General features: G+C 36.2%; 1 protein-coding gene across 1 annotated transcript in view; it reads right to left on the minus strand.

Annotated features, from left to right (window-relative positions):
* The window catches only part of TMEM156 (transmembrane protein 156), a 63,975-nt gene that overhangs the window by 30,742 nt on the left and 20,369 nt on the right, over positions 1–12,864 (minus strand). The window contains exon 2 of the mRNA XM_054553440.2: positions 1,150–1,419. Coding sequence (XP_054409415.1) covers positions 1,150–1,419 — 270 coding nt within the window. The remainder of the gene's footprint in view (positions 1–1,149; positions 1,420–12,864) is intronic.

Below are 12,864 nucleotides of genomic sequence, written 5' to 3' on the forward strand. Positions count from 1 at the left end.
CAAGGTAAATGCCAAGAAATTATGTTCCCATTCTCAAAGAACGCCAAAAAAAATAAATTCCAGTATCTAGTGATACAGGAGGCAACCTCTCTCACTGAATAAATACAAGTAATAAATTTGATGTTTGGGCTTGAGGCCATAAGCATATTTTATGATTGTAAAGGAATTATTTAATTTCTCAACGATCCATTTTTATTTGGTTTAATTAAATAATATAGATTGGTCTCATGATAACTGCAAGGTTCAGTTAGGCACTGCAGATAATAAGCAGTTATTCTTTATTTATTCAGTCATTCATTCCACAAAAATTTACTGGGTGTCTGCTAGGTATTATGTCAGGCACTGTGCACAAAGCTTGAAATTTAGTAGTAAGCAAAGACAAGGGCCCTGCCCTGGAGAAGCTTACTGGAGAGTCAGAGAAGTAAAAAGACTTCACATACAATGACTAAATGTTAAGCAGGAGTCGGTATAAATGCAAGGGCTCAATGATTCCTTAGAGAATCAAAGTTTGATTTTACTATAAGAAACTACAGATTTACTTAAAATTGTTTTTTAAAGATTTACTACTTTTGAAGAGAGTACATGCCAAATAATCCTCTACCCATCATGTGTATGTGAATTACAGTGGCATTTTGATGTATTTTGAGAATTCTTTGTTTTCAATAAGTCAAAGTAAACCAAAACCAAGTAACATCCCAAAGCCCAGCAAGTCACTCATCAAGAGCCACATCATTGAATGTTCCAATGCCACTGGATTTAAAAATGGAATAGATTGGCCGGGAGCTGTGGCTCACACCTGTAATCCCAGCACTTTGGGAGGCCGAGGTGGGTGGATCACAAGGTCAGGAGCTCGAGACCAGCCTGGCCAAGATGGTGAAACCCCATCTCTACTAAAAATAAAAAATTAGCCGGGCGTGGTGGCAGGCGCCTGTAGTCCCAGCTACTCGGGAGGCTGAGGCAGGAGAATTGCTTGAACCTGGGAGGTGGAGGTTGCAGTGAGCCGAGATCGCACCACTGCACTTTAGCCTGGGCGACAGAGCGAGACTCCATCTCAAAAAAAAAAAAAGAATATATTATTAATACGTTTTTAACAGAATAAATTAATTTATACCTGATACCATTTTATTCTCACCTTCACTTTGTGTTTACCTTTTGATGTTTGTTCCTGAGAAATAAAATCCATGTTTCCTTTAGACTCACAAACCAAACACGAGGAGCACATTTTAAATTCACCTGTGATGTCTTGGCAAGTCCTGGTGAAGTTATGAAAATTGGAGGGATTTAGAAAGATTCTCATGATAATCTGAGTTTCCCTTACTGGTTGCAGAAAAGTCACAAAAGAAAAATTTAAGGAGGAGAGTGAATAGGTAAAATTAGATTGCAAACACACTTCCAGACATGATAGCTCCAATGTTCTTTCTGTAAAGAAAAAAGAAAAACACTTTCTTTACTGTAAAGTTTTGAATTTTTGGCATTCAAATAAATACACAGTATGCTCCCAGTTTTTCTTAGGTGGATTCAGTACATTTCAGCTTATCAGAGACAAGACTGTTTTTTAAACATGAATTAACAATAACTATTCCATCCAAATATTTCTGTTTTATTATTTTTATTTATTTTTTTTTTTTTTGAGACAGGATCTTGCTCTGTCGCCCAGGCTAGAGTGCAGGGGCGTAATCATAGCTCACTGCAGCCTTGGCCTCCCAGGCTCAGGCAATTCTCCCAACTCAGCCTCCAGAGTAGCTGTGACTGCAGAGGCGTGCCACCATGCCCAGCTAATTTTTAAAAAATTATTTGTAGAGACAGGGAGCCACGGTGCCCAGCAACATTTCTCTTTTAAACTTGTGAACATTCCCTATTAACTTTCAGAGAACAGGTGTCTTTATAAAGTAGTGCTTGGAATCTCAGCATTTTAACCATTCTCTATTCTGGGGAATTTTTTATGGACAAACCTTAGATTCTTCTGAATCCATCTGTTCCAAAATAAAGACTCAAGTCAATTGCATGGAGTTGAACAGGGTATGAAAACTTTGAACGGTATCTCTGTATCAGTTTCCTAGGGCTGCTGTAACAAATTTCCACAACCTTGGTAATTTAAAACAAGAAAAATTCATTCTCTCAGTTTTGGAGGCCAGAAGTCCAACATCAGTTTCAGTAGTCAGAAATTGAGAGGTCTACATGATTGTACTACCTCTGGAGGTTCTAGGGAAGAATCTGTTCCTTGGCCCTCTGGTGGCTGCTGGCATTCCTTGGCTTATGGCCACGTCACTCTAATCTCTGTCTCCATAGTCATATTGCTTTCTCCTCTGTGTCTCTGTTTCTACTCTTCTGTTGTGTGAAATCACCCTCTGCCACTCTTGTATAAAGACATTTGTGGTTGGATTTAGGGCCGAAAAGGCTAATCCAGGATAATCTTCACATCTCAAGACCTTTAACTTAGTCACATCTGTAAAGACCCTTTTTCCTTATAAGGTAACATTGACAGGTTTCCAGAATTAGCACTGGATATCTTTAGACAGCCATTATTCAGCCTACCACAACCTCTAAAGATGAAATTTAACAAGAGGACATCATAATTTTTACTTTTGTCTGAAGACAAACATCAGATATGGAAATTATGGTATAATAGAAATAATACTGAGTTCAGAAACAAAAGACAGACACTGTAGGCTGGGTGTGGTGGCTCACACCTGTAATCCCAGTCCTTTTGGAGGCAGAGGTGGGCAGAGTGCTTGAGCTCAGGAGTTTGAGATCAGCCTGGACAACATGGCCACCCCATCTCTACAAAAAATACAAAAATTAGCCAGGCGTGGTGGTGCACTCCTGTAGTCCTTACTACTCAGGAGGCTGAGGTAGAAGGATCACTTAAGCCTGGGAGGTTGAAGCTGCAGTGAGCCATGATCACACCACTGCACTTCAGCTTGGGCAACAAAGGGAGACCATGTCTCAAAAGGAGAAAAAAGATTCCAGTCCTATATCTGTCATTAGTCAAGATACTTGGACAATTTACTTAATCTCCACGAGTCTAATTTTCTTACTAGCAAAATAGAGATAAGCCTGCTAATATCATGGGGTTATAGTAACATCAAATTGTATAGTACATATGAAAACACTTTTGAAATTTGTACAAACATGTGTCATTTAAAATGCAAATCCAGGCCAGGCGCAGTGGCTCATGCCTGTAATCCCTGCACTTTGGGAGGCCGAGGCAGTTGGATCACTTGAGATCAGGAGTTTGAGACCAGCCTGGCCAACATGGTGAAACCTCATCTCTGCTAAAAATACAAAACTTAGCCAGGCATGGTGGTGGGCACCCGTAGTCCCAGCTACTCAGGAGGCCGAGGCAGGAGAATTGCTTGAACCTGGGAGGTGGAGGTTGCAGTGAGCCAAGGTCGCACCACTGCACTCCAGCCTAGGCAACAGAGTGAGACTCCATCTCAAATAAATTAATTAATTAATTTAATTTAATGCAAACCTATATTCTAAAGTAAAAATTTTAAATTCATCTTTCCTTTAGGACAGAATTATCTATGATTTAATTCATAAAAATAATCAAAGCTTACTGTGTAAAAATTGGGAATTCCTATTTAGCAGTAATGATCAATTAAGGAATAGGCAACCTATCTTTCAGAAATTCTCAGTCTGATAGTCCTTTGTTAGCATAAGAAAACAACTGACCACTTCGGGAGGCCGAGGCAGGGTGGATCATGAGGTCAGGAGATGGAGACCATCCTGGCTAACACAGTGAAACCCCATCTCTACTAAAAATACAAAAAAAAACAAAATTAGCTGGGGATGGTGGCAGGCACCTGTAGCCCCAGCTCCTCGGGAGGCTGAGGCAGGAGAATGGCATGAACCCAGGAGGCAGAGCTTGCAGTGAACCGAGATCGCACCACTGCACTCCAGCCTGGGCGACAGAACGAGACTCCATCTAAAAAAAAAAAAAAAGAAAGAAAGAAAACAACTGACATGGTTAATTCCACCTTTATGTAGCATCTTCACCATTTCTCATATAATCATTTGGGGCAAAATATATTTTTAAGATTTCTAAATAATACGGAGCACAATGAAAGAATTACTTCATTTTTTTTTAATAATTACCCCTACTCATATACCTTGCTTCAAACTTGAAAAAAATCAAGCTCATTATTGATATTAAAGCATTTTTAAAATGTGTATAATTTGTATTTTGATAGTAATTCCATAAGTGTTTAATTACTGGTGATTTTTGTTTGTATTTAATAAATTAAGAGCTCATTTATTAGCCTTCTATATTTGAAATTTCTTCTGTAATAATTCACATTTAATTTCCAGCTATACAAAATTTACTCAAATATACAATTTCATTATGTCTTAATATATTTATTTATTTTATTTTATTTTATTTTAAGATGGAGTTTCGCTCTTGTTACCCCGGCTGGAGTGCAATGGCGTGATCTCGGCTCACTACAACCTCTTCCTCCTGGGTTCAAGCGATTCTCCTGCCTCACCCTCCTGAATAGCTAGGATTACAGGCATGCACCACCATGCCTGGCTAATTTTGTATTTTTAGTGGAGACAGGGTTTCCTTATGTTTGTCAGGCTGGTCTTGAACTCCCGACGTCAGGTGATCCTCCCACCTCAGCCTCCCAAAGTGCTGGGATCTTAATATATTTATAGTCAAAGTCATAATCAGATTGTAACTATAATTAAAAAATTGCCTTCACTAATAATGCCCCAGGAAGGATATGGAGATGCACCATCTGATGGAACTCCATAATCTATATCTTTTTTAATATCACTAAAATACATGAAAAACTGATTTCTTGTCATCTTTCCATTTTCCTCACTGGCACTTTTCATTTTATGAAACTTTCAACTTCTTCAATTTATATTGCTATGATATGACCTAGAAGAGAGATAGAGAAATGTTTACTGTCAATATTGTAGTCTTCTTATTCAATAAGTGACCAACTGAGCTTTCTAGAATTGATGACAGATCCTTTATATTCGGCTATAGGGTAATTTCGTGATGATTTTTAAACCTCAGCTTTAAATAATTCAATTGGAAAAGAAATAAATGGAAGACACATCCTTCCCCATATAATTTTAAGAAATAAATAAATTCTACTCAATCATTTTTGCTATCAGGTGGACTATGTTCTCATCTGCATAAACAAGGATTTGTGAATTTAATTGCTGCCATTAATACTGCTGAGAGTCAACATCTAAATGCTCACTCTTAGAGATGGAAATGCATTCCAGAATTACTCCAGTACTAAGACTGCAACCTCTCAGAGGAAGTACATAGAATACTAAACAGAATTGGGAAAATACATGGCACTATAGGACAAATGCTCAAGTCAATTATTTTCTCTTTTTAAAGAAAAGCAACAGTAAGATTAAAGAAACATCAACTACCTTTCTTTTTAAACTTTTATTGTAAAAATATATTATACACACATATATAAAATGTATTGTGCCAGTTAAATAATAATAACTAATAACCATGTACGTATCACCCAGATTAAGAAACAGAATATTACCAATACATTTGAAGCACCCCTATCTCTTCTCACCCCTACACTATAGCATAGTTTAGAAATATATACATATATATGGAATATACCATATGTATTCTGTGATTTGCTTTTACTTTGCTTAATATGTTTTAGTCATGTTGATACATAGAGCTGTAGTTAATTATATATGGTATTCTTATGAGTCAATATACTATAATGTATTTATTCATTCTTCTGACAGTGAACATTTGTGTTGTTCCATTTTTTGCTGTTATGAATAATGTTGCTGTGAACTGAAACTCTCATACATTGCTGGTAGGAATGTAAAATAGTATAATCATTCTGGAAAACAGATTTTCTTATGAGTTAAACATATACTTACCATATGACCCAAAAATTCCACTCCTAGAAATTTACACAAGAGAAATAAAAACATATGTCCACACAAAGACCTGTACATGAATTTTTATAGCAGCTTTTTTACTTATAATAGCCAAGAACTGGAAACAATTCAAATGTCTAAAAACTAGTGAATATATAAACAGCTCTTGCTATATTCATATAATGGGATACCACTCAGCAACAAAAAGGAACAAACTACAAGCAACAACATGGTTGAATCTCAAAGGCATTATAAAGAGGACAAAATCAAGTGGCTATATATTGTATGATTCCACTTATATGACATTCAAGAAAATGGAAAACTGCATTGGCAGTAGGAGAAGTGCTCTTCTGTAATGGAGCTTTGTAATGTATGATTTGGCTTTGTGTCCTCATTTAAATCTCATCTTGAATTGTAATCCCCAGATGTTGAGGGAGGGACCTGGTGGGAGATGACTGGATCGTGGGGTAGTTTCCCCCAGGCTATTCTTGGGATAGTGAGTGAGTTCTCACAAGATCTGATGGTTTTATAAGAGCCTCTTCCCTCTTTGCTCTCCCTTCTGTCTCCTGCCGCCTTGTGAAGAGGTGCCTTCTTCCCCTTCACCTTTCACCATGATTGTAAGTTTCCTGAGGCCTCCCCAGCCATGCAGAACTGGGATTCAATTAAACTTATTTCCTTTATAAATTACACAGTCTTGAATAATATCTTTACAGCAGTGTGAAAACAGACTAATACAAGCAAGAAGAAACTTTTAGGAGTGATAGAAAGTGTTATATCCTAATTGTGGTGGTAGGTACACTAGTGTGTACATTTGTCAAAACTCATCAAACTATACACTTAAAATGGGAGCATTTTACTGTAAGTAAATTATATGTCAGTGAAGTTGATGTTAAAATAATGCTACTCTGAAAATTGATGAACATGTCTTTAGTGTACACTAAGGGTTTAATTACTGGGTATTTAGTGTTTCTTCAGTTTTACTAGAAATGCCATATCATTATACAAAAATGGTTTGTATCAATTTATATTCCCACCCGCAGTGTATAAAAACTCTTTTTTTTTTTTGAGTCAGACTCTCACTCTGTTGCCAGGCTGGAGTGCAGTGGTACGGTCTCGGCTCACTGCAACCTCCGCCTCCCAGGTTCAAGCAATTCTCTTGCCTCAGCCTCCTGAGTAGCTGGGATTACAGGCATCTGCCACCATTCCTGGCTAATTTTTGTATTTTTAGTAGAGATGAAGTTTCACCATATTGGCCAGGCTGGTCTCAAACTCCTGACCCCAAGTTATCTGCCCACCTTGACCTCCAAAAATGCTGGGATTACAGGCATGAGCCACTGCCTGGCAGTTCTTTCTTTTTGACACATATTCTGACCAGTGCTTTTCAGATTTTGCCAATTTGGTGAGTGTTAAATAGAATCTCATCATGGTTTTAATGTATGTTTTCCTAATTTTCTCGATTTTTTCTAAGTTTTGATTTTTTGTTAGGTTGTCTTTTTATTTAATTAATGTTTAGAAGTTCTTTACATTTTCTGCTTAAAATTTCAATGAATTCTCTAAATTTTTTATCAGGATATCTTCTCACAGTTAGTTAGTACCTTATCTATTTATTTTCTTTTTGATCTTTTAGTTAAAGGGAGCTCTTAATGTAGTGAATTTATCAACTTTCTTTATAATTTGAGCTTTGTGTCTGAAGTCCTTCTTACTTAAGGTTAAAAAGATCTTTACCTATATTTTCTTCTAAATGTTGTTTTTAAAGTTTTGCCTTTCACATTTCATTTCTTAATATATGGAATGGCTGGGCACAGTGGCTCATGCCTGTAATCCCAGCCCTTTGGGAAGCCAAGGTGGGTGGGTCACTTGAGTCCAGGAGCTGGAAACCAGCCTGGCCAACATGGCAAAACCCTATCTCTACAAAAAAATACAAAATAATAATAATAATAATAATAATAATAATAATAATAATAATTAGCCAGGCATGGTAGTGCGTGCCTGTAGTCCCAGCTACTACAGAGACTGAAGTAGGAGGGTTGCTTGAGCCCAGGAGGTTGAGGCTGTGGTGAGCCATGATCATACCACTGCACTCCAGACTGGGTGACAGAGCAAGACCCTGTCTCAAAAAAAAAAAAAAAAAAAAAAAAAGGAATTATATACAGTATGATGTGTGGAACCAAATTTGTTTTTTCTTTATGTATAACCAATTACACTAGCATTTATTGAGTAGTCTATCTTTTCTTATCTGTAATGACACCTCTGTCATATAAAGCTTCCAGGTACATATAAGCATGTTTCTAGGTTCTCAGTTTTGTTCCATTAGTCCACTTTTCCATCTTTGCAAAGATACCATGCTGACAAACTACTTTTCCTTTATAAAAGCTGTTATATCTGAGAGGAAAAAGTCCCCTCGCCTTGTTATTGTTCTTCAGAAGTATCTTAGCAATTCTTGGCCCTTTGCTCATTTCAATAAATTTTAAAATCAGCTTGCTAAGTTTGGTGAAGAACCCAGTTGTACTTTTGACTTGATTCTAGAAATCAGTTGGAGAAGAAAGATATGAAACTGAATCCCTCCTATCATTTATTTCTTCCTTTCTATTTATTTATTTATTTATCTATTTTTTTTTTTTTTTTTTTGAAACAGAGTCTTGCTCTGTCACCAGGCTAGAGTGCAGTGGCACAATGTCGGCTTACTGCATAACTACAACCTCTGCCTCTGGAGTTCAAACAATTCTCCTGCCTCAGCCTACCAAGTAGCTGGGACTACAGGTGCGCGCCACCACACCCAGCTAATTTTTATGGTATTTTTTAGTACAGACAGGGTTTCACCATGTTGGCCAGGATGGTCTTGATCTCTTGACCTCATGATCTGCCTGCCTTGGCCTCCCAAAGTGCTGAGATTACAGGCATGAGCCACCACGCCCAGCCCTTTCTCTCTATTTATATAGAGTTCTTCGGTTTCTTTGATATCTTTCAATAAAGTTTCTAAATTTTCTCCATTATGATCTTATATATTATTAGATTAATAATTAGTTAGATTTCCTCCTAGGTGCCGTGCTTTTTGTTGCTATTGCCAATAGTATCTTTTAGGAAATGAGTTTTCTGTCTGTTGGTGGTATATGGAAATACAATTGACTTTTAAATATCAATCTTATTTTTTGCCATTTTATTAAACTTTTTTAACTTTAATTTTTATAGCTTTTGGGATTTTTATGCAAATACACATATTGACTGCAAATAATGATAACTTTATTTCTTACTTTCCAGTCTTCATACTTTTTATTTCTTATACTTGTCTTACTGCAATGTCAAGGACGTCCAGTACCACGCTGAATAGAAATTATGAGAGTGGGCATTCTTGCTTGCTCCTGATTTTAAGAATACTTACAATGTGTCATCATTGAGAATATTTCTTATAATTACTTTAGATGCCCTTTATCAATTTAAGCAAATTCTCTTTTAGTCCTAGTTTGCTGAGAATTTTTAATTATAAGGGCTATTGAATATAATAGAATGCTCTTTCAACAATTATTAAGATGATTATATAGTATTTCTTCTTTGATCTGTTAATGTAGTAAATTACATTATTAGATTTTTCTAATGCTAACTTAATCTTGCACTCCAGTAATAAATCTAATTTGATCATTTTTCTACATTGTTGCTTGTGTGTTCTTAATGTTTTGTTTCAAAGCTCTATGTCTATATTTATAAGTGAGATTGGCTAGTAAATTTTTCTTTTTGTCTCATTTTTGTTGAGTTTGAGTAATGAGGTATACTAGCCTTAAAAAATAAGTTGAATACCAAGAGGCACTCTTAAAACCAGACAAATACATGGAAACTCAACAACTTGCTCCTGAATGAAATCAAACAATTCTTTGAAACAAATGAAAATAGAGAAACAATCTACTAAAACATCTAGGTTACAACAAAAGCATTGTTAAGAGAAAAGTTTATAGTGCTAATTCCTATACCAAGAAGATAAATCTTAAATTAACAACCTAACCATACACCTAGAGGAACTAAAACATAAGAACAAACTAAACCCAAAGCTATCAGAAACAAAGAAATAACTAAAATCAGTGTAGATGAAGTGAAATTGAGGCCCCAAAAAAACCATACAGAGGTTCAATGAAACAAAAGTTGTTTTTTCAAAGGATAAACAAAGTTAATAAACTGCTAGCTAGATTAACAAAGAAAAAGAGAAGATCCAAATAACCATGATCAGAAATGACAAAGGTAGCATTACAACTGATAACACAGAAATACAAAAGACCCTCAGAGACTACTATCTCTATGCATACAAACCAGAAAATCTAGAGCAAAATGGATAAATTCCTGGGAACACGCAACCTCCCAAGACTGAACCAGGAAGTAACACAAATTTCACACAGACCAATAATGAATAAGGAAATTGAATCAGTAATAAAAAACCTACCAGCCCAGAACAGCCCTGGACCAAATGAATTCACAGCCAATTTCTACCAGGCATAAAAGAAAGAGCTGCTACCAATCCTACTGAAATTATTCCAAAAAATTGAGGAGACAGGATTCTTCCCTAATTTATTCTATGAAACAAGTATCATCCTGATATCAAAATCTAGCAAAGATACAACAAAAAAAGAAAACTATAGGCTAATATCCTTGATGAACATAGATGCAAAAATCCTCAGCAAAATACTAGCAAACCAAATCCAACAGCACATCAAAAAATTAATTCACCACAATCAAGTGGGCTTTATTCCTGGGATGCAAGGATATTTCAACATATGCAACTCAATACATGTGATTCACCACATAAACAGAAATAAAAACAAAAACCATACAATCATCTTAATAGATGCAGCAAAAGCATTCAATAAAATCCAACATTTTTTCATGATAAAAACCCTCAACAAACTAGGCACTGAAGGAACACACCTCAAAATAGTAAGAGCCATCTGTGTCAAGCCTACAGCCAACATTGGACCGACAGGGCAAAAGTTGGAAATGCTCCCCGCAAGAACAGGAACAAGACAAAGATGTCAACTCTCTCCACTCCTATTCAACATAGTACTGGAAGTCCTAGCCAGGGCAATCAAGCAAGAGAGAAAAAAAAGGAATCCAAATAGGCAAAGAGAAGTCAAGTTATCTCTCTTCATTGATGATATGATTATATACCTAGAAAACCCTAAAAATTCTGTGAAAAGACCCCTAGACCTAATGACTTGAGCAAAGTCTCAGGATACAAAATCAACATACAAAAATCAGTAGCATTTCTAAATACCAATAACATTCAAGCTGAGAATCAAATGAAGAATGCAATCCCATTTAAAATAACCACAAAAAAAAACATGAAATAAAACACCTAGGAATACGTCTAACCAAGGAGATGAAAGATCTCTACAAGGAGAACTACAAAACACTGCTGAAAGAAATCATAGATAGCACAAACAAATAGAAAAGCATTTCATGCTCATGGATTGGAATAATCAATATCATTAAAGCATCCATACTGCCCAAAGCAATCTACAGATTCGACACTATTCTTATCAAATTACCAATGTCACTTTTCAGAATTAGAGAAAACTATTCTAAAATTCATATGAACCACCCCCCACCACACACACACACACAATAGCCCAAATAGCCAAAGCAATCCTAAGCAAAAAAAAACAAAGCCAGAGGCATCACATCTTCCAACTTCAAACTATACTACAAGGCTAGAGTAACAAAAACAGCATGGTAATGGTACAAAAACATTAATAGACACATAGACTAATGCAACAGAATGGAGACCCCTGAAATAAAGCTGCACACCTACAACCAACTGATCTTTGATGAAGCTGACAAAAATAAACACTGGGGAAAGGATACTGTAATCAATAAATGCTGTGGAGAAAACTGGCTAACCATAGGCAAAGAATGAAACTGGACCCCTTTCACTATATACAAAAATTAACTAAAGGTAGATTAAAGATCTAAATGTAAGACCTCAAACTACAAAAAATCCTAAAAGAAAACCTAGGAAATACTTTTCTAGACATGAACTTAGGCAAAGAAATTATGAAAAAGTCCTCAAAAGCAAATGCAATAAAAACAAAAATTGACAATTGGAACCTTATTAAACTAAAGGGTTTCTTCACTGCAAAATAAACTATCAACAGAGTAAACAAACAACCTACAGAATGGAAGAAAATATTTGTAAACTGTGGATCTTACAAAGGGCTAATATACAAAATCTATAAGGAACTGAAACAAACCAACAAGAAAAAAACCAACCCCATTAAAAAGTGGGCAAAGTCCATGAACAGACACTTCTCAAAAGAAGACATCCAAGCAGCCAACAAATATATTAAAAAATGCTCAACATCACTAATTATTACAGAGATACAAATCAAAACCACAATGAGATACCATTTCACACTAGTCAGAATGACTGTTATTTAAAAAATTAAAAAATCATGGACATTCACAAGGTTGCAAAGAAAAGGGAGGTTTATATGCTGTTAGTGGAAATACAAATTAGTTCAGGCCCTGTGGAAAGCAGTTTGGAGATTTCTGAAAGAACTGAAAATAGAATTATCATTTGACCCAGTAATCTTATTACTGGCAATATACCTAAAAGAAGATAAATTGTTCTACCAAAAAGACACCTGCACTCATACGTTTATCACAGCACTATTCACAGTAGTAAAGACATGGAATCAATCCATCAGTGGTGGCTCATGCCTGTAATCCCAGCACTTTGGGAAGCCAAGGCAGGTGGATCACGAGGTCAGGAGTTCAAGACCAGTCTGGCCAAGATGGTGAAACCCCATCTCTACTAAAAATACAAAAATTAGCCAGGCGTGGTGGCATGCGCCTGTAATCCCAGCTACTCGGGAGGCTGAGGCAGAGAATTGCTTAAACCCGGGAGGCAGAGGTTGCAGTGAGCCGAGATCACACAACTGCACTCCAGCCTGGACAACAGAGCAAGACTCCATCTCAAAAAAAAATAAGAATAATAATAAA

The sequence above is a fragment of the Pongo abelii genome, chromosome 3, assembly GCF_028885655.2.
Source record: "Pongo abelii isolate AG06213 chromosome 3, NHGRI_mPonAbe1-v2.0_pri, whole genome shotgun sequence".
Lineage (NCBI taxonomy): Eukaryota > Metazoa > Chordata > Mammalia > Primates > Hominidae > Pongo > Pongo abelii.